The sequence below is a fragment of the Pezoporus flaviventris genome, unplaced genomic scaffold (genome assembly GCF_033815535.1).
Source record: "Pezoporus flaviventris isolate CSIRO_AGI_PZ_B2104156 unplaced genomic scaffold, CSIRO_AGI_Pfla_v1 ptg000694l, whole genome shotgun sequence".
NCBI classification, from domain to species: Eukaryota; Metazoa; Chordata; class Aves; order Psittaciformes; family Psittacidae; genus Pezoporus; species Pezoporus flaviventris.
The window spans coordinates 15,164-38,080 of NW_026893239.1; the positions used below are offsets into that span (position 1 = coordinate 15,164).

The window sequence follows — 22,917 nt, forward strand, 5'->3', positions numbered from 1 at the left end:
GCCGCCATTTTGCCACCTCCCACTATAGGAAGGACCTGCTCCCCCCTATCCCCGCCCCACTACGTCCTTACGTCATCCCCTACGTCACCAATAAACGTTCTTAACCCTCCCCCCCTTCCTTTATCCGTGCCTATGGCGGCTCAGGAGGCCCAGGCCACATTCTCCCCCCAACATGGCCGCCTCCATAGGCGGCCGCCATTTTACCGCCTGGTCCCACACTGCGCGCCGCCATTTTGTGCCGCTCTACGCATGCGCCTCCTCCCTTTCCCCCCCCTCCGGAAGCGGAAGCGGGCAGCGCTTCCTCCTTCCGGCTTATGGCGGAGCGCGGTGGGGCCGAGCGGCGATGGTGAGCGCTCGCTATGGGGCTCGCTATGGGGCGGGGGAGCCGGCAATGGCGGCCCCATTGCCCTGTCCCGCCCCACAGGACAGCGAGTTCTCGGACGCGGAAGCGGGGCCGGGGGGGGAGGAGAACGCGCCCGTTTATTGCGTGTGCCGCAAACCGGACATCAACTGCTTCATGATGTGAGTGTGGGGCGGGGACCCCCACTTATGGGGCTGGGAACCCGGTTGTGGGGCGGAGATCCCTTGTTATGGGGCGGAGATCCACGTTATGGGGCGGAGATCCACGTTATGGGGCTGAGAACCACGTTATGGGGCTGAAATCCACGTTATGGGGCTGAAATCCACGTTATGGGGCTGGAACCCCCCTGGTATGGGGCTGGGAACCCGGTTGTGGGGCGGAGATCCCCTCTTATGGGGCGGAGATCCACGTTATGGGGCGGAGATCCACGTTATGGGGCTGAGATCCACGTTATGGGGCTGAAATCCACGTTATGGGGCTGAGATCCACGTTATGGGGCTGAGAACCACGTTATGGGGCTGAAATCCACGTTATGGGGCTGGAACCCCCCTGGTATGGGGCTGGGAACCCGGCTGTGGGGCGGAGATCCCCTGTTATGGGGCTGAGAACCACGTTATGGCGCTGAGAACCACGTTATGGGGCTGAAATCCACGTTATGGGGCTGAAATCCACGTTATGGGGCTGAAATCCACGTTATGGGGCTGGAACCCCCCTGGTATGGGGCTGGGAACCCGGTTGTGGGGCGGAGATCCCCTGTTATGGGGCTGAGAACCACGTTATGGCGCTGAGAACCACGTTATGGGGCTGAGATCCACGTTATGGGGCTGAGAACCCGGTTATGGGGCTGAGAACCCTGTTATGGGGCGGAGATCCCTTGTTATGGGGCTGAGATCCACGTTATGGGGCTGAGATCCACGTTATGGGGCTGAAGCCCCCCTGGTATGGGGCTGAGAGCCTCGTTATGGGGCTGAGAACCCGGTTATGGGGCGGAGATCCCCTGTTATGGGGCTGAGATCCCTGTTATGGGGCTGAACTCCCCCCGTTATGGGGCTGAGATCCTCACTTATGGGGCTGAGAACCACGTTATGGGGCTGAGAACCACGTTATGGGGCTGAGAACCACGTTATGGGGCTGAGAACCACGTTATGGGGCTGAGATCCCTGTTATGGGGCTGAACTCCCCCCATTATGGGCCTGAAACCCCCGTTATGGGGCTGAGATCCTCACTTATGGGGCTGAGATCCCTGTTATGGGGCTGAACTCCCCCCATTATGGGGCTGAGATCTCTGTTATGGGGCTGAGATCCCTGTTATGGGGCTGAACTCCCCCCGTTATGGGGCTGAGACCCCCACTATGGGGCTGTCCGGTTGCTTGGGACCCATAGGGGAGTATTTGGAGGGCTCCATTTGGGGCTTTGGGGGGGGCCTGGACCCCTGGGTCCCTCAGAGGGAGGCTGAGGGGGTCCCATTGGGGGTCTCGGGGGGGGGGGGGGGGGGTCGGACCCTTGGGTGCTTTGAGGGGGTTCGGGGGGGTCTGGACCCTTGGGTCCTTAAGAGAGGGGTTTGGGGGGGTCCCTTTGGGGGGGGTTGGGACCCGTTTGGGGGGGTCCCTTTGGGGGGGGTTGGGACCCGTTTGGGGGGTCCCTTTGGGGGGGGGTTGGGACCTTTTTAGGAGGGTCCCTTTGGGGGGGGTTGGGACCCGTTTGGGGGGGTCCCTTTGGGGGGGGTTGGGGCCATTTTAGGGGGGGTTGGGACCCGTTTAGGGGGTTTGGGGGGGGGTGGGGCCCTTTTAGGGGGTTTGGGGGGGTCCCTTTGGGGGGGTTGGGACCCGTTTAGGGGGGTTTGGGGGGGTCCCTTTGGGGGGGTTGGGACCCGTTTGGGGGGGTCCCTTTGAGGGGGGGTTGGGACCCGTTTAGGGGGTTTGGGGGGGTCCCTTTGAGGGGGGGTTGGGACCCGTTTAGGGGGTTTGGGGGGGTCCCTTTGAGGGGGGGTTGGGACCCGTTTAGGGGGTTTGGGGGGGTCCCTTTGGGGGGGTTTGGGACCCGTTTAGGGGGGTTTGGGGGGGTCCCTTTGGGGGGGGTTTGGGACCCTTTTAGGAGGGTCCCTTTGGGGGGGGTGGGACCCTTTTAGGGGGGTTTGGGGGGGTCCCTTTGGGGGGGGGTTGGGGCCTGTTTGGGGGGGGTCCCTTTGGGGGGTTGGGACCCGTTTAGGGGGTTTGGGGGGGGTTGGGGCCATTTTAGGGGGGGTTGGGGGGTCCCTTTGGGGGGGTTTGGGACCCTTTTAGGGGGGTCCCTTTGGGGGGGTTGGACCCTTGGGTGCTTTAAGCAGGGGGAGAGGGGTATTGGGGGGGGTTGGGTCCCTTGTGGCGACTTAGGGGGTGCTTTGGGGGGGTGGGGGTGGTTTAAGGACCCTGGCCCCCTATGGGGGTGCTTGGGGGGGGGTGGGGTTAAGGCCCCCCCTGCCCCACTTTTAACCCCCCTGCCCCATAGAGGATGCGACAACTGCAACGAGTGGTTCCATGGCGACTGCATCAACATCACCGAGAAGATGGCCAAGGCCATCCGGGAGTGGTACTGCCTCCAGTGCCGCGGTGAGCACGGGACCCACACTTATGGGGCACACTTATGGGGCGGGCCCTGGGGGGGTCCAAACCCCCCCACCCCCCCCCCCCGGTCTTGTGTTAGGGGAAAGGGGTTGGGGTTTGGTTGAGCTTTAGGGGGTGAAGGGGAAGGTTTGGGGGGGATTGGGGTCTTTTGGGGGGGGGTTGGGTGCTGTTTGGGGGGGAAATGTGGGTCCTGGGGGTCCTTTATGGGTGTTGGGGGGGGAATGGGGGTCCTGCCCCCCATTTGTGGCTGTTGGGGGGGGGCTGTGGGGCTCACATGTGGGTCCTGCCCCCAATTTGTGGCTGTTGTGGGGCTCACGTGTGGGTCCCGCCCCCCATTTGTGGCTGTTGTGGGGCTCACGTGTGGGTCCCGCCCCCCATTTGTGGCAGTTGTGGGGCTCACGTGTGGGTCCCGCCCCCCATTTGTGGCAGTTGTGGGGCTCACGTGTGGGTCCCGCCCCCCATTTGTGGCTGTTGTGGGGCTCACGTGTGGGTCCCGCCCCCCATTTGTGGCAGTTGTGGGGCTCACGTGTGGGTCCTGCCCCCCATTTGTGGCTGTTGTGGGGCTCACGTGTGGGTCCCGCCCCCCATTTGTGGCAGTTGTGGGGCTCACGTGTGGGTCCAGCCCCCCATTTGTGGCTGTTGGGGGGGCTGTGGGGCTCACGTGTGGGTCCTGCCCCCCATTTGTGGCTGTTGGGGGGGCTGTGGGGCTCACGTGTGGGTCCCGCCCCCCATTTGTGGCTGCTGTGGGGCTCACGTGTGGGTCCTGCCCCCCATTTGTGGCAGTTGTGGGGCTCACGTGTGGGTCCTGCCCCCCATTTGTGGCTGTTGTGGGGCTCACGTGTGGGTCCTGCCCCCCATTTGTGGCTGTTGTGGGGCTCACGTGTGGGTCCCGCCCCCCATTTGTGGCAGTTGTGGGGCTCACGTGTGGGTCCTGCCCCCCATTTGTGGCTGTTGTGGGGCTCACGTGTGGGTCCCGCCCCCCATTTGTGGCTGTTGTGGGGCTCACGTGTGGGTCCTGCCCCCCATTTGTGGCTGTTGTGGGGCTCACATGTGGGTCCTGCCCCCCATTTGTGGCTGTTGGGGGGCTCACGTGTGGGTCCCGCCCCCCATTTGTGGCAGTTGTGGGGCTCACGTGTGGGTCCCGCCCCCCATTTGTGGCTGTTGTGGGGCTCACGTGTGGGTCCCGCCCCCCATTTGTGGCTGTTGTGGGGCTCACGTGTGGGTCCTGCCCCCCATTTGTGGCTGTTGTGGGGCTCACGTGTGGGTCCTGCCCCCCATTTGTGGCAGTTGTGGGGCTCACGTGTGGGTCCCGCCCCCCATTTGTGGCTGTTGTGGGGCTCACGTGTGGGTCCCGCCCCCCATTTGTGGCTGTTGTGGGGCTCACGTGTGGGTCCCGCCCCCCATTTGTGGCTGTTGTGGGGCTCACGTGTGGGTCCTGCCCCCCATTTGTGGCTGTTGTGGGGCTCACGTGTGGGTCTTGCCCCCCATTTGTGGCTGTTGTGGGGCTCACGTGTGGGTCCAGCCCCCCATTTGTGGCTGTTGGGGGGGCTGTGGGGCTCACATGTGGGTCCTGCCCCCCATTTGTGGCTGTTGTGGGGCTCACGTGTGGGTCCCGCCCCCCATTTGTGGCAGTTGTGGGGCTCACGTGTGGGCCCCGCCCCCCATTTGTGGCTGTTGTGGGGCTCACGTGTGGGTCCTGCCCCCCATTTGTGGCTGTTGTGGGGCTCACGTGTGGGTCCCGCCCCCCATTTGTGGCTGTTGTGGGGCTCACGTGTGGGTCCTGCCCCCATTTGTGGCAGTTGTGGGGCTCACGTGTGGGTCCCGCCCCCCATTTGTGGCTGTTGTGGGGCTCACGTGTGGGTCCCGCCCCCCATTTGTGGCTGTTGTGGGGCTCACGTGTGGGTCCCGCCCCCCATTTGTGGCAGTTGTGGGGCTCACGTGTGGGTCCTGCCCCCCATTTGTGGCTGTTGTGGGGCTCACGTGTGGGTCCTGCCCCCCATTTGTGGCAGTTGTGGGGCTCACGTGTGGGTCCCGCCCCCCATTTGTGGCTGTTGTGGGGCTCACGTGTGGGTCCTGCCCCCCATTTGTGGCTGTTGTGGGGCTCACGTGTGGGTCCTGCCCCCCATGTCCCCCCTGCAGAGAAGGATCCCAGCCTGGAGATCCGCTACCGGCACAAGAAGTGGAGGGAGAAGGAGCGCGAGCACGAGAGCTCCAAAGCCCAGGAGCTGGCGCTGGAGCAGGGCCGAGCGGCCAAGGTGGGGCGCTATGGGGCGCTATGGGGCGCTATGGGGCAGGGGGGAGAATGGGACCTTCCCCCTTTAACCCCATAGGGAGCGGTGGGATGCTATGGGGCAGGGAGAGAATGGGACAACCCCCCTTTAACCCCATAGGGAGCAGTGGGATGCTATGGGGCGCTATGGGGCGGGGGGGAGAATGGGACCCCCTCTCTTTAACCCCATAGGGAGCGGTGGGGCGCTATGGGGTGTGGGGGAGAATGGGACACCCCCCCTTTAACCCCATAGGGAGCAGTGGGGCGCTATGGGGCAGGGGGGAGAATGGGACAACCCCCCTTTAACCCCATAGGGGGCAGTGGGGCGCTATGGGGCAGGGAGAGAATGGGACACCCCCCCTTTAACCCCATAGGGAGCAGTGGGGCGCTATGGGGCAGGGGGGAGAATGGGACAACCCCCCCTTTAACCCCATAGGGAGCGGTGGGACGCTATGGGGCGAGGGGGAGAATGGGACCCCCTCTCTTTAACCCCATAGGGAGCAGTGGGGCGCTATGGGGCAGGGGGGAGAATGGGACAACCCCCCCTTTAACCCCATAGGGAGAGGTGGGACGCTATGGGGCAGGGGGGAGAATGGGACGCGCCCCCCCCCCCCCCCCCTTTAACCCCATCGGGACCTCTGGGCGGGTTAACTTGTGGGTCCCGCCCCATAGATCAAGCGCTCGGCGCGGATGTGTGGGGAGTGCGAGGCGTGCCGGCGCCCCGAGGACTGCGGGCAGTGCGACTTCTGCCGCGACATGAAGAAGTTCGGGGGCCCCAACAAGATCCGCCAGAAGTGCCGCCTGCGGCAGTGCCAGCTGCGCGCCCGCGTCAGTGCCCGCGCCTCCTGCCGTGTTCTTAGCATGTTCTTAGCGTGTTCAGTGTCTGTGGTTAGCGTTTTGGAGCGTGTTCAGAGCGCGTTGTGAGCATGTTAGCGTGTTCAGAGTCTGTGGTTAGTGTGTTGGAGCGTGTTCTTAGCGTGTTCAGAGTCTGTGGTTAGCGTGTTCAGAGCGCGTTGTGAGCATGTTAGCGTGTTCAGAGTCTGTGGTTAGTGTGTTGGAGCGTGTTCTTAGCGTGTTCAGAGTCTGTGGTTAGCGTGTTCAGAGCGCGTTGTGAGCATGTTAGCGTGTTCAGAGTGTGTTAGCATGTTCAGAGAATGTTAGTAGCGTCTTGGAGCATGTTGGAACGTGTTCTTAGCATGCTCAGAGTGTGTGGTTAGCGTTTTGGAACGTGTTAGCATGTTCAGAGCGTGTTGTTAGCATGTTGGAACGTTCTTAGCATGTTCAGAATGTGGTGTTAGCGTGTTGGAGCGTGATAGCATGTTCAGAGCGCATTGTGAGCGTGTTCTTGGCATGTTCAGAGTGTGGTGTTAGCGTGCTGGAGCGTGTTAGCGTGTTCAGAGAGTGTTGTTAGCATGTTGGAGTGTGTTCAGAGTGTGGTGTTAGTGTGCTGGAACGTGTTAGCGTGTTCAGAGAGTGTTGTTAGCATGTTGGAGCGTGTTCTTAGCATGTTCAGAGTGTGTGGTTAGTGTTTTGGAGCGTGTTAGCATGTTCAGAGTGTGTTGTTAGCATGTTGGAGGGTGTTCTTAGCATGTTCAGAGTGTGTTGTGAGCGTGCTGGAGCATGTTAGCATGTTCAGAGTGTGTTGTTAACATGTTGGAGCATGTTTCTTAGCATGTTCAGAATGTGGTGTTGGCATGTTGGAGTGTGTTAGCATGTTCAGAGCGCATTGTTAGTGTGTTGGAGCATGTTCTTAGCCTGTTCAGAGTGTGTTGTTAGTGTGTTGGAGCGTGTTAGCGTGTTCAGAGTGTGTTGTTAATGTGTTGGGGCATGGTGGTAGTGTGTTGTTAGCGTGTTAGACCGTGTTTGTGTGTTCAGAGCGTGTTGTTAGCGTGTTGGAGTGTGGTGGTAGTGTGTTGGAACATGGTATTAGCGTCATGTTAGACCGTGTTAACATGTTCAGAGTGTGGTGTTAGTGTGTTAGACTGTCTTAACGTGGTCAGAGCGTGTTGTTAGCGTGTTGGAGCGTGGTGGTAGTGTGTTGGAGCATGGTATTAGCGTGGTGTTAGTGTGTTGTTAGCGTGTTTGACCGTGTTAGCGTGTTCAGAGTGTGTTGTTAGCGTGTTGGAGCATGGTGTGAGTGTGGTGTTAGCATTTTGGAACATGTTAGCATGCTCAGTGTGTGTTGCTTGTGTGTTGGAGCATGTTGTTAGTGTGTTGGGAGTGTGTTGATAACATGTTGGAGCATGGCGTTAGCCTGTTGGAACGTGTTAGCATGCTCAGAGCATGTTGTTAGTGTGCTGGTGCGTGTTGTTAGCATGTTGAAATGTGCTAGTGTGTTCAGAGTATGTTGGGAGTGTTTTGATAACATGTTAGCATGTTGGCTCATGTTAACATGTTCATAGTGTGTTAGCGTGTTGGTGTGTCCTTGGCGTGTTCTTGGCATGTTTCTCACGTGTCCCTTTCTCCCCCAGGAGTCCTACAAGTACTTCCCCACCTCGGTGAGTCCTGGAGCCCTTTTAGGGGGGTCCCATCTATGGGGGGGGGGGGTCCCATGGGGCTGGGAGGGGGTTTTGGGGGTCGCGGTGATACCTGGGTCCCCCCTAGGGGCAATTGGGGGGCTCCTATTGGTGGCAATAGGGGGGTCCCTATGATAACCGGGTCCCCCCATGCTGGCAGTAGGGGGGTCCCCAAGACATTTGGACGCCCCCATAGTGGCAATAGGGGGGTCCCCATGGTGGCAATAGGGGGGTCCCCACAATACCTGGGTCCCCATTGATGGCAATAGGGGGGTCCCCATGACACCCAGGTCCCCCCATAGCAGCAATAGATGGGTCCCTATGATACCCGGGTCCCCCCATAGTGGCAACAGGGGGGTCCCCATGATACCCAGGTCCCCATTGATGACAACAGGGGGGTCCCCACGATACCTGGGTCCCCATTGATGGCAATAGGGGGGTCCCTATGATACCCGGGTCCCCATTGATGGCAATAGGGGGGTCCCCACAATACCTGGGTCCCCATTGATGGCAATAGGGGGGTCCCCACAATACCCGGGTCCCCATTGATGGCAATAGGGGGGTCCCTATGATACCCGGGTCCCCATTGATGACAATAGGGGGGTCCCCACAATACCTGGGTCCCCATTGATGGCAATAGGGGGGTCCCCATGACACCCAGGTGCCCCCCATAGCGGCAATAGGGGGGGTCCCCACCGTGCTGTGGGTCTGGGGTGGTTTTGATGCTGACCCCCCCCCACTGCCCCCCAAGCTGTCCCGGGGGCGCGAGGGGGAGCTGGAGCTGCTGAAGGAGCAGCTGGGGGCCACGGGGCCCCCCGAGAGCCTCTCGGACGAGGAACTGCCGCTGGACCCCCGCCTCTACCAGGAGCTCTGCGCCGGAGCCTTCGATGAGCACGGCCTGGTGAGGACCCCCCCACCCCCCCAGCGCCCGCAGGCACCCCAAAACCCCCCCAGAATGCACCGGATCCTCTTCAGATGGTGCCAAAATGGGGTAAATGGGGCTCTGGGGACCCCAAAATGCACCAAATCCCATTCAAATGGTGCCAAAATGGGGTAAATGGGGCTCTGGGGACCCCAAAATGCACCAAATCCCATTCAAATGGCTCTAAAAGGGCCTAAATTGGGCTCTGGGGGCCCCAAAATGCACCAAATCCCATTCAAATGGCTCTAAAATGGCCTAAATTGGCCTCTGGGGACCCCAAAATGCATCAAATCCCATTCAAATGGCTCTAAAATGGCCTAAATTGGCCTCTGGGGACCCCAAAATGCATCAAATCCCATTCAAATGGCTCTAAAATGGCCTAAATTGGCCTCTGGGGACCCCAAAATGCATCAAATCCCATCAAAATGGCTCTAAAATGGCCTGAATTGGGCTCTGGGGACCCCAAAATGCACCAAATCCCACACAAATGGCTCTAAAAGGGCCTAAATTGGGCTCTGGGGACCCCAAAATGCATCAAATCCCACTCAAATGGCTCTAAAAGGGCCTGAATTGGGCTCTGGGGACCCCAAAATGCACCAAATCCCATTCAAATGGCTCTAAAATGGCCTAAATTGGCCTCTGGGGACCCCAAAATGCATCAAATCCCATTCAAATGGCTCTAAAATGGCCTAAATTGGCCTCTGGGGACCCCAAAATGCATCAAATCCCATCAAAATGGCTCTAAAATGGCCTGAATTGGGATATGGGGACCCCAAAATGCACCAAATCCCACACAAATGGCTCTAAAAGGGCCTAAATTGGGCTCTGGGGACCCCAAAATGCATCAAATCCCACTCAAATGGCTCTAAAAGGGCCTGAATTGGGCTCTGGGGACCCCAAAATGCACCAAATCCCATTCAAATGGCTCTAAAATGGCCTAAATTGGCCTCTGGGGACCCCAAAATGCATCAAATCCCATTCAAATGGCTCTAAAATGGCCTAAATTGGCCTCTGGGGACCCCAAAATGCATCAAATCCCATCAAAATGGCTCTAAAATGGCCTGAATTGGGATATGGGGACCCCAAAATGCATCAAATCCCATTCAAATGGCTCTAAAATGGCCTGAATTGGGATATGGGTACCCCAAACTGCACCAAATCCCACCAAAATTGGTCCAAAATTGCTTAAATTGGGATCTGGGGACCCAAAATCCCCCCAAAATGCATCAAATCCCACTGGAATGGCACCAAAATGCCCTAAATTGGGCTCTGGGGACCCCAAACTGCACCAAATCCTGCCAGAATTGGTCCAAAACTGCTAAAATTGGGATCTGGGGACCCAAAATTCCCCCAAAATGAACCAAATCCCACTGGAATGGCACCAAAATGCCCTAAATTGGGCTCTGGGGACCCAAAACCCCCCAAAATGCCCCAAAAGCCACCAGAATTGCCCCAAACCAACCCAAATTCAGCCTTGGGGACCCCAAATGCCCGGTTTCAGCCTCCAAGACCTGCCGGGGCATGTTCTTAGCATGCTAGGGCGTGTTTTTAGCGTGTTTAAAGCGCACTGGGGCGCGTTTTAAGCACGTGAACGCGTCTCGAAGCGTGTTGAAGCGTGTTTTAAGTACGTTTAGGCTTTAGCGTGTTTATGCGTGTCAAAGCACATGCATAAGCACGCTTGGACACGCAGAGCCATGGTTTTGAGCCCTGTTTCGGTGTGTAGAGATGTGTTCTAAGCGTGTTTTGCCGTGCCATGGCGTGTGCTGAGCGAGTTTAGGTGCGCCAAGGCATGTTCTAAGCATGTAGGGGTACATTGAGACATGTTCTAAGTGTGTTGAGCTGTGTTTTAAGCATGCAGGGCACATCAAGACATGTTCTAAGCGTGTCACGCTGTGTTTCAAGCATGCAGGGACACGGTGAGGCATGTTGTAAGCATGTCGAGCTGTGTTTGAAGCACACAGGGACACAGTGAGGCATGTTCTAAGCATGTCGAGCTGTGTTTGAAGCACACAGGGACACAGGCATGTTCTAAGCATGTCGAGCTGTGTTTTAAGCATGGTGAAGCATGTTCAAAGCATGTCAAGCTGTGTTTTAAGCATGCAGGGGCACATCAAGACGTGTTCTAAGCGTGTCAAGCTGTGTTTTAAGCACGCAGGGGCACATCAAGACATGTTCTAAGCGTGTCGAGCTGTGTTTTAAGCACGCAGGGGCACTTCAAGATGTGTTCTAAGCGTGTCGAGCTGTGTTTGAAGCACACAGGGACACAGGCATGTTCTAAGCATGTTGAGCTGTGTTTTAAGCGTGGTGAAGCATGTTCAAAGCATGTCAAGCTGTGTTTTAAGCACGCAGGGGCACATCAAGACGTGTTCTAAGCGTGTCGAGCTGTGTTTTAAGCACGCAGGGGCACATCAAGACATGTTCTAAGCGTGTCGAGCTGTGTTTTAAGCACGCAGGGGCACATCAAGACATGTTCCAAGCATGTCAAGCTGTGTTTTAAGCATGCAGGGGCACATCAATACATGTTCTAAGCGTGTTGAGCTGTGTTTTAAGCACGCAGGGGCACATCAAGACATGTTCCAAGCATGTCAAGCTGTGTTTTAAGCATGCAGGGGCACATCAAGACATGTTCTAAGCGTGTTGAGCTGTGTTTTAAGCACGCAGGGGCACATCAAGACATGTTCTAAGCGTGTCGAGCTGTGTTTTAAGCACGCAGGGACACGGTGAGACATGTTCTAAGCGTTTCGAGCTGTGTTTTAAGCACACAGGGACACGGTGAGGCATGTTCGAAGTGTGTCGAGCTGGGTTTTACGCATGTCCTTGGCGTGTTCCCTTCCAGCCATGGCTCAGTGACGCCGAGGACGCCCCTTTCCTCGACCCCGTCCTGCGGAAGCGCGCCGTCAAAGTCAAACACGTCAAGCGCCGGGAGAAGAAGTCGGACAAGAAGGTCTGTACTGGTCTATACTGGTTTATACTGGTCTCCTCCTATTGCCCTCTATTGCCCCCATCACCCCCTATTGCCCACTATCGCTCCCTATCGCCCCCTATCACCCCCTATCACCCCCTATTGCCCTCTCTTGCCCCCTATCGCTCACTATCACCCCCTATTGCCCTCTCTTGCCCCCTATCGCTCACTATCACCCCCTATTGCTCACTATCGCCCCCTATCACCTCCTATTGCCCTCTATTGCCCCCATCACCCCCTGTTGCCCACTGTCGCTCCCCCTATCGCCCCCTATCGCTCACTATCGCCTCCTATCACCCCCTATTGCCCTCTATTGCCCCCTATCGCCCTCTATTGCCCCCTATCGCCCTCTATTGCCCCCATCGCCCTTTATCGCTCACTATTGCCCCCTATTGCCCTCTATCGCCCCCTATCGCCCCCTATTGCCCCCTATCGCTCCCCCTATCGCCCCCTATCGCCCCCTATCGCCCTCTATTGCCCCCTATCGCCCTCTATTGCCCCCATCGCCCTTTATCGCTCACTATTGCCCCCTATTTCCCCCTATCGCCCCCTATCGCCCCCTATTGCCCACTATCGCTCCCCCTATCGCCCCCTATCGCCCCCTATCGCCCCCTATCGCCCTCTATTGCCCACTATCTCTCCCCCTATCGCTCCCTATCGCTCACTATCGCCTCCTATTGCCCCCTATCACCCCCTATTGCCCCCTATCGCCCCCTATCGCCCCCTATCACCCCCTATCGCCCCCTATCACCCCCTATCGCTCACTCTCGCCCCCTGTGGCCGCAGAAGGAGGAGCGCTACAAGCGGCACCGGCAGAAGCCGCGGCACCGCGAGCGCAGCCGGCACCCGGAGCGCGCCGACACGCGGGACCCGGCGGGGCTGGGGCAGTGCCTGGGCCCCGGCTGCACCCGCCCGGCCCGGCCGCCCTCCAAGTACTGCAGCGAGGCCTGCGGGGTCAAACTGGCCGCCAAGTGAGTATGGACCGGTTCGGACCAGTATAAACCAGTATGGACCAGTATAAACCAGTATGGACCGGTTCGGACCAGTATAAACCAGTATGGACCAGTACAAACCAGTACGGGGTGGACTAGCACAGAGCGGGGTGGATCAGTATAGACCGGGGTAGAGCAACCAGTATAGAGGAGATTTGATCCCAGTGGATGCCATTTGATCCCAGTGGATCCTGTTGATCCCAATGGATCCCGTTGGCTCCCGTTGATCCTACTAGATCCCAAAGGAGTCCATTGGCTGCCATTGAGCCAATGGGATCCCATTTGATCCCAACGGATCCCACTGATTTCCGGGGATCCCATCGATCCCACTCGATCCCAATGGCTCCCATTGATCCCACGCGATCCCATTGGCTCCCATCGATCCCACTCGATCCCATTGGCTCCCCTTGACCCCATGGCCCCCATTGGCTCCCATTGACTCCCATTGACCCCCATTGACCCCCATTGCCCCCATTGACTCCCATTGGCTCCCATTGACTCCCATTGACCCCCATAGACCCCCATTGACCCCCATTGCCCCCATTGACTCCCGTTGGCTCCCATTGGCTCCCATTGACTCCCATTGACCCCCATTGACCCCCATTGACCCCATTGCCCCCATTGACCCCCATTGACCCCCATTGACTCCCATTGGCTCCCATTGGCTCCCATTGGCTCCCATTGACCCCATTGACCCCCATTGCCCCCATTGACCCCCACATCCCCCCCGGCAGCCGCATCTACGAGATCCTGCCCCCATTGCCCCCATTGACTCTCATTGACTTCCATTGGCTCCCATTGACCCCCATTGGCTCCCATTGACCCCCATTGACCCCCATTGGCTCCCATTGACTCCCATTGACCCCCATTGGCTCCCATTGACTCCCATTGACCCCCATTGGCTCCCATTGCCCCGATTGACTCCCATTGACTCCCATTGGCCCCCATTGACCCCCATTGGCTCCCATTGACCCCCATTGGCTCCCATTGACTCCCATTGACCCCCATTGCCCCCCATTGACTCCCATTGACCCCCATTGGCTCCCATTGCCCCCATTGACCCCCATTGACCCCCACTGGCTCCCATTGACTCCCATTGACCCCCATTGACTCCCATTGCCCCGATTGACCCCCACATCCCCCCCGGCAGCCGCATCTACGAGATCCTGCCCCCATTGCCCCCATTGACTCTCATTGACTCCCTTTGACTCCCATTGGCTCCCATTGACTCCCATTGACCCCCATTGACTCCCATTGACCCCCATTGACTCCCATTGACTCCCATTGCCCCCATTGACTCTCATTGACTCCCATTGACCCCCATTGGCTCCCATTGACTCCCATTGACCCCCATTGACTCCCATTGACCCCCATTGGCTCCCATTGACCCCCATTGACCCCCATTGCCCCCATTGCCCCCCACTGACCCCCACATCCCCCCCGGCAGCCGCATCTACGAGATCCTGCCCCCATTGCCCCCATTGACTCTCATTGACTCCCATTGACCCCCATTGACTCCCATTGACCCCCATTGACTCCCATTGACCCTCATTGCCCCCATTGCCCCCCACTGACCCCCACATCCCCCCCGGCAGCCGCATCTACGAGATCCTGCCGCAGCGCATCCAGCAGTGGCAGCAGAGCCCGTGCGTGGCGGAGGAGCACGGGAAGCGGCTGCTGGAGCGCATCCGGCGGGAGCAGCACCAGGCGCGCCTGCGCCTGCAGGACATGGAGCGGCGCTTCCACGAGCTCGAGGCGCTCATCGCCCGCGCCAAGGGGCACCCGGCACGGCACGACGAGGAGGTGGGGGCAAAACCGCACCCGCGCACACACACCGGCACCCGCATCCACACCCACACCTGCACCCGCGCACACACACCGGCACCCGCACACACACACCTGCATCTGCACCCGCGCACACACACCTGCATCCACATCCACACACCTGCATCTGCACCCGCGCACCCACACCGGCACCCACACCGGCACCCGCATCCACACCTGCATCTGCACCCGCACACACACCAGCACCCGCATCCACACACCAGCACCCACACACCTGCATCTGCACCCGCACCCACACACACACACCTGCACCCGCATCCACACCCGCACCGGCACCCGCACACACACACCTGCACCCACACCAGCACCCGCACCCACACCAGCACCCGCATCCACACACCTGCATCTGCACCCACATCCACACACCAGCACCCACACCAGCACCCGCATCCACACCTGCATCTGAACCCGCACCCACACACCAGCACCCACATCCACACACCAGCACCCACACCAGCACCCACATCCACACCTGCATCTGCACCCGCACCCACATCCACACACCAGCACCCGCACCAGCACCCACATCCACACCTGCATCTGCACCCGCACCCACATCCACACACCAGCACCCGCACCAGCACCCACATCCACACCCACACCAGCACCCACATCCACACCCACACCAGCACCCACTTCCACACACCAGCACCCGCACCAGCACCCACTTCCACACACCAGCACCCGCACCAGCACCCACACACCCACACCCACACACCAGCACCCACATCCACACACCAGCACCCGCACCAGCACCCACATCCACACCCACACCAGCACCCACATCCACACACCAGCACCCACACCAGCACCGGCACCCGCACCAGCACCCACACCTGCATCCACACCCACACCAGCACCCCCGCACCCACACTGGCACCCACACACACACCCCCGCACCCACACCCCTGCACCCGCACCTGCATCCACACCCCTACCCCCAAACTGGGCTCTTGGGGACCCCACAGACCCTTAACCCCCCCCCACTTGGCTCTTGGGGACCCCTCTGAACCCCAAAACATCCCCATCCCCCTCCATAGGGTCATAGGGACCCCCCTGAACCCCAAAACATCCCCCCCACCCCCCCATGGCTCTTGGGGACCCCCCTGAACCCCAAAACACCCCCCCCACCCCCCTCCTTGGCTCTTGGGGACCCCCCTGAACCCCAAAACGTCCCCATCCCCCACCCCCACCATTGGGAGCCCCCTGAACCCCAAACCATCCCCATCCCCCCCTTTGGCTCTTGGGGACCCCCCTGAGGTCATGGGGACCCCCCCAACCCCCCCCCCCATCCCCATTGCTTTAATCCCCATTGAACCCCCAAATCCCCCCCCCCCCCCCTTTGGCTCCTGGGGTCCCCCTGACCCCTCCCCCCCCCCCCCCCATCCCCCCGAACCCCAAAACTCCCGCAAGGTTTTTGGGGTCCCCCCATCAGAGCACGGAGGGGGACAGCGAGGACACGGAGCTGCAGATCTTCTGCGTCTCCTGCGGCCACCCCATCAACCCCAAGGTGGCGCTGCGGCACATGGAGCGCTGCTACGCCAAGGTGCCTGTGGGGCTGGGGCACTTGTGGGGCTGGGGCACTTGTGGGGCTGGGGCACTTATGGGGCCTGTGGGTACCTGTGGGGCTGGGGCACTTGTGGGGCTGGGGCACTTATGGGGTTGGGGCACTTATGGGGCCTGTGGGTGCCTGTGGGGCTAGGGGCACTTATGGGGCTAGAGGCACTTATGGGGCCTGTGGGTACCTGTGGGGCTGGGGCACTTATGGGGCTGGGGGCACTTATGGGGCTGGGGCACTTATGGGGCCTGTGGGTACTTGTGGGGCTAGGGGCACTTATGGGGCCTGTGGGTACCTGTGGGGCTAGAGGCACTTATGGGGCTGGGGCACTTATGGGGCTAGGGGCACTTATGGGGCCTGTGGGTACCTGTGGGGCTAGGGGCACTTATGGGGCTAGGGGCACTTATGGGGCCTGTGGGTACCTGTGGGGCTAGGGGCACTTATGGGGCTAGAGGCACTTATGGGGCCTGTAGGTACCTATGGGGCTAGAGGCACTTATGGGGCTTGTGGGTACCTATGGGGCTAGAGGCACTTACGGGTCCTATAGGGCCCTATGGGGCTAGTGTCACTTATGGGTCCTATAGTTACCTATGGGTCCTATAGTTACTTATGGGGCCCTAGAAGCACTTATGGGGCCTATACGTACCTATGGGGCTAGAGGCACTTATGAGGCCTATAGGTACCTATGGGGCCTAGAGGCACTTGTGGGTCGTGTAGGCACTTATGGGTCCCATAGGCACCCTATGGACCCCGCTATGGGGCTCTATGGGGCGGTCTCTATAGGTCCCCAGCACCTATAACCCCCCCCACTTTCCCTTCAGTACGAGAGCCAAACGTCCTTTGGGTCCATGTACCCCACACGCATCGAGGGGTAAGTAAAGGGGGGGGGGAGGCACCCATGGGTGGTGGGGGGGGCACCCATGGGTGCCCCCCCCCCACCCATGGGTGCCTCCCCCCCCCAGGGCCACCCGCCTCTTCTGTGATGTCTACAACCCCCAAAGCAAGACCTATTGCAAGCGCCTGCAGGTGCTGTGCCCTGAGCACTCGAGGGACCCCAAGGTGAGGGCACCCATGGGTGCTGGGGGGGGGGGGAAAGGGGAGAGGAGCGGGGTTATGGGGAGGCTGTGGGGATGGAGGAGGTTGGGGGGCACCCATGGGTGCTGGGGGGGGGGGGAAAGGGGAGAGGAGCGGGGTTATGGGGAGGCTGTGGGGATGGAGGAGGTTGGGGGGCACCCATGGGTGCTGGGGGGGCACCCATGGGTGCTGGGGGGCACCCATGGGTGCTGGGGGGGGGGGGAAAGGGGAGAGGAGCGGGGTTATGGGGAGGCTGTGGGGATGGAGGAGGTTGGGGGGCACACATGGGTGCTGGGGGGGGGGGTGCTCGCACCTTGCTATAGGGCGCACGCATGGGTGCTATAGGGCGTGCACATGGGTGTTGTGGGCTGCATACGTGGGTGCACACACGGGTGCTATAGGGCTCACCCATGGGTGCTGTGGGGCTCGCCCCGGGTGCTATAGGGCACACACATGGGTGCTATAGGACACATCAATGGGTGCTGTAGGGTGCAGGCGCAGGTGCTATAGGGCACACGCACACGCGTAGTACACATGGGTTCTGTGGGGCTCACCCATAGGTGCTATTGGGCTCACACACGGGTGCTATGGGGCACATATGGGTGCTATAGGGCTCACACACAGGTGCTATAGGGCTCACCCATAGGTGCTATAGGGCACACATGGATGCTATAAGGCTAACCCCTGGGTTCTATAGGGCACATAAACCCATAGGTGCTATAGGGCACACATGGGCGCTATGGGGCACACACACCCCATAGGTTCTATGGGGCACCCCTGGGCGCTATGGGGCACACACCCACCCCATAGGTGCTATATGGCACACATGGATGCAATGGGGCACACATGGGTGCTATGGGTCACCCCTGGGCGCTATGGGTCGCTCACCCCATGGATGCTATGGGGCACACATGGACGCTATGGGGCACACATGGACGCTATGGGGCACACACCGCACGCACGCTATGGGTCACACATGGCACGCACGCTATGGGTCACACACGCACGCTATGGGTCACACACCCCATGGACGCTATGGGTCACACACGCACGCTATGGGTCACACACACCCCATGGATGCTATGGGTCACGCACGGCACGCGCGCTATGGGTCACACACGCACGCTATGGGTCACACACACCCCATGGATGCTATGGGTCACGCACGGCACGCGCGCTATGGGTCACACACGCACGCTATGGGTCACACACACCCCATGGACGCTATGGGGCACACACGCACGCACGCTATGGGGCACACACGGATCTATGGGGCACACACGGATCTATGGGTCACACACGCACGCGCGCTATGGGTCACACACCCCATGGACGCTATGGGTCACACACCCCATGGACGCTATGGGTCACACACGCACGCACGCTATGGGTCACACACGCACGCGCGCTATGGGTCACACACCCCATGGACGCTATGGGTCACACACGCACGCGCGCTATGGGTCACACACCCCATGGACGCTATGGGTCACGCACGGCACGCGCGCTATGGGTCACGCACGCTATGGGTCACACACGCACGCTATGGGTCACACACAGCACGCACGCTATGGGTCACACACGCACGCTATGGGTCACACACGGATCTATGGGGCACACACGGATCTATGGGTCACACACACCCCATGGACGCTATGGGGCACACACGCACGCACGCTATGGGGCACACACGGATCTATGGGGCACACACGGATCTATGGGTCACACACGCACGCGCGCTATGGGTCACACACGGATCTATGGGTCACACACCCCATGGACGCTATGGGTCACACACGGATCTATGGGGCACACACGGATCTATGGGTCACACACCCCATGGACGCTATGGGTCACGCACGGCACACACGCTATGGGTCACACACACCCCATGGACGCTATGGGTCACACACGCACGCGCGCTATGGGTCACACACGCGCGCTATGGGTCACACACCCCATGGACGCTATGGGTCACACACGCACGCGCGCTATGGGTCACACACGCGCGCTATGGGTCACACACCCCATGGACGCTATGGGTCACACACGCACGCGCGCTATGGGTCACACACGGATCTATGGGTCACACACCCCATGGACGCTATGGGTCACGCACGGATCTATGGGTCACGCACGGATCTATGGGTCACACATCCCATGGACGCTATGGGTCACACACGCACGCGTGCTATGGGTCACACACGGATCTATGGGTCACACACCCCATGGACGCTATGGGTCACACACGGATCTATGGGTCACACACGGATCTATGGGGCACACACCCCATGGACGCTATGGGTCACACACGGATCTATGGGTCACACACCCCATGGACGCTATGGGTCACACACCCCATGGACGCTATGGGTCACACACGGCACGCACGCTATGGGGCACACACCCCATGGACGCTATGGGTCACACACGGATCTATGGGTCACACACCCCATGGACGCTATGGGTCACACACCCCATGGACGCTATGGGTCACGCACGGCACGCGCGCTATGGGTCACACACCCCATGGACGCTATGGGTCACACACACCCCATGGACGCTATGGGTCACACACGCACGCACGCTATGGGTCACACACCCCATGGACGCTATGGGTCACACACGCACGCACGCTATGGGTCACACACCCCATGGACGCTATGGGTCACGCACGGATCTATGGGTCACACACGGATCTATGGGTCACACACGGATCTATGGGGCACACACGGATCTATGGGGCACACACGGATCTATGGGGCACACACGGATCTATGGGTCACACACCCCATGGACGCTATGGGTCACACACCCCATGGACGCTATGGGTCACACACGCACGCGCGCTATGGGTCACACACCCCATGGACGCTATGGGTCACACACCCCATGGACGCTATGGGTCACACACCCCATGGACGCTATGGGTCACACACGGATCTATGGGTCACACACGGATCTATGGGGCACACACCCCATGGACGCTATGGGTCACACACGGATCTATGGGTCACACACCCCATGGACGCTATGGGTCACACACCCCATGGACGCTATGGGTCACACACGGCACGCACGCTATGGGGCACACACCCCATGGACGCTATGGGTCACACACGGATCTATGGGTCACACACCCCATGGACGCTATGGGTCACACACCCCATGGACGCTATGGGTCACGCACGGCACGCGCGCTATGGGTCACACACCCCATGGACGCTATGGGTCACACACACCCCATGGACGCTATGGGTCACACACGCACGCACGCTATGGGTCACACACCCCATGGACGCTATGGGTCACACACGCACGCACGCTATGGGTCACACACCCCATGGACGCTATGGGTCACGCACGGATCTATGGGTCACACACGGATCTATGGGTCACACACGGATCTATGGGGCACACACGGATCTATGGGGCACACACGGATCTATGGGTCACACACCCCATGGACGCTATGGGTCACACACCCCATGGACGCTATGGGTCACACACGCACGCGCGCTATGGGTCACACACCCCATGGACGCTATGGGTCACACACCCCATGGACGCTATGGGTCACACACCCCATGGACGCTATGGGTCACACACCCCATGGACGCTATGGGTCACACACCCCATGGACGCTATGGGTCACACACGGATCTATGGGGCACACACCCCATGGACGCTATGGGTCACACACGGATCTATGGGTCACACACCCCATGGACGCTATGGGTCACACACGGATCTATGGGTCACACACGGATCTATGGGTCACACACCCCATGGACGCTATGGGTCACACACCCCATGGACGCTATGGGTCACACACGCACGCACGCTATGGGTCGCTGTGGGTCTCGCCCCCCAGGTCCCCGCGGACGAGGTGTGCGGGTGCCCGCTGGTCCGGGACGTGTTCGAGCTCACGGGCGAGTTCTGCCGCGCCCCCAAGCGGCGCTGCCACCGCCATTACTGCTGGGAGAAGCTGCGGCGCGCGGAGGTGGACCTGGAGCGCGTGCGCGTGGTGAGCGCAGCCCCGCCCACTGCCCCGCCCCGGCCAATGGGGGGGGAGGAGGAAGGAACCAATGGGGTGTTGGGGGGGGGAAGGAACCAATGGGGGGGGAAGGGAACCAATGGGATTGGGGAGGAGGGGAAGGGGAAGGAACCAATGGGGAGGGGGGAAGGGAACCAATGGGGTGTTGGGGGGGGGGGGGGGTAAGGAACCAAGAAGGGAGGGGGGAAGTGAACCAGTGGGGGGGGGAGGGGGGGGGAGGGTAAGGAACCAATGGGGAGAGGGAAGGGAAGCAATGGGGTGTTGGGGGGGGAAAGGGACTAATGGGATTGGGGGGGGGGCAAGGGAACCAATAGGGTGCTGGGAGGGAAAGGAACCAATGGGATTGGGGAGGGGAGAGCAAGGGAACCAATGGGATGCAGGGGCTGGGGGGGGGGGGGGGGGAGTAAGGGAACCAATGGGATGAGGAGGGGGGAGCAAGGGAACCAATGGAATTCGGGGGTACAGAAAGGGCACCAATGGGATGGGGGGGATACCAAGGGCACCAATGGGATGGCAGAGGAGCAGCAGGGAACCAATGGGATTCTGCGGGCACCCCAGGGCCACCAATGGGATGCTGGGGGGGGGGGGGCGCCAGAATCCCCCCCCCATCCCCATGGCTGAGCCCCCCATGTCTCTGCCCTCCCCATCCCCATTGCTTCCCCACCCCATCCCCACGGCTGCCCCCCATGTCCCCATTGCTGCCCCCCCATCCCCATTGCTTCCCCCCCCCATATCCCCATTGCTGCCCCCCATCCCCATGTCCCTTCCCCCATCCCCATGCTGCCCCCCATCCCCCCCGTGTCCCACCCCCCCATCCCCCCATGTCCCCATTGCTTCCCCCCCCCATATCCCCATTGCTGCCCCCCATCCCCCGCCATGTCCCATCCCCCCTCCCCCCATGTCCCCATGGCTGCCCCTGCCCCCATGTCCCCTGCCCCCCATGTCCCATCCCCCCTCCCCCCATGTCCCCATTGCTGCCCCCTATGTCCCCATGGCTGCCCCTCCCCCATGTCCCTGCCCCCCATGTCCCATCCCCCCTCCCCCATGTCCCCATTGCTGTCTCTCCCCCCATCCCCATTGCTGCCCCCCATCCCCCCCATGTCCCATCCCCCCCATGTCCCATCCCCCCTCCCCCCCATGTCCCCATTGCTGCCCCCTATGTCCCCATGGCTGCCCCTCCCCCATGTCCCTGCCCCCCTGTCCCATCCCCCATACCCCCCATGTCCCTTCCCCCATCCCCCCATTGCTGCCCCCCATCCCCCCCGTGTCCCCTCCCCCCCGGCTGCCCTCCCCCCAGTGGTACAAGCTGGACGAGCTCTTCGAGCAGGAGCGCAACGTGCGGCGGCCATGACGAACCGGGCGGGGCTGCTGGCGCTGATGCTGCACCAAACCATCCAGCACGACCCCCACACCACCGACCTGCGCTCCCAGCGCTGACCCACGGCACCCCATAGCGACCCATAGCGACCCATAGCGACCCATAGCGACCCATGGACTGACCCATAGCGACCCATAGCGACCCATAGCGACCCATAGCGACCCATAGCGACCCATGGACTGACCCATAGCAACCCATGGACTGACCCACACCACCGACCTGCGCTCCCAGCGCTGACCCACGGCACCCCATAGCGACCCACAGCGACCCATAGCGACCCATAGCGACCCATGGACTGACCCATAGCGACCCACGGACTGACCCACAGCACCCCATAGCGACCCATGGACTGACCCACACCACCGACCTGCGCCTCCCAG

At 60.5% G+C, this 22,917-nt stretch overlaps 1 protein-coding gene across 1 annotated transcript; it reads left to right on the forward strand.

Moving 5' to 3' along the window:
• The first annotated feature begins 271 nt into the window (after positions 1-271).
• LOC133264179 (CXXC-type zinc finger protein 1-like) lies at positions 272-22,633 on the forward strand. The gene is given in 16 exon segments (XM_061444115.1): positions 272-346; positions 425-522; positions 2,849-2,949; positions 5,104-5,219; positions 5,906-6,061; positions 7,705-7,731; positions 8,501-8,650; positions 11,508-11,615; positions 12,420-12,604; positions 14,221-14,428; positions 15,906-16,016; positions 16,850-16,899; positions 16,991-17,087; positions 20,977-21,129; positions 22,457-22,499; positions 22,502-22,633. Coding segments are annotated over 16 exon segments (1,701 nt in total). The 5' UTR covers positions 272-343; the 3' UTR covers positions 22,597-22,633.
• Positions 22,634-22,917: the final 284 nt, after the last annotated feature.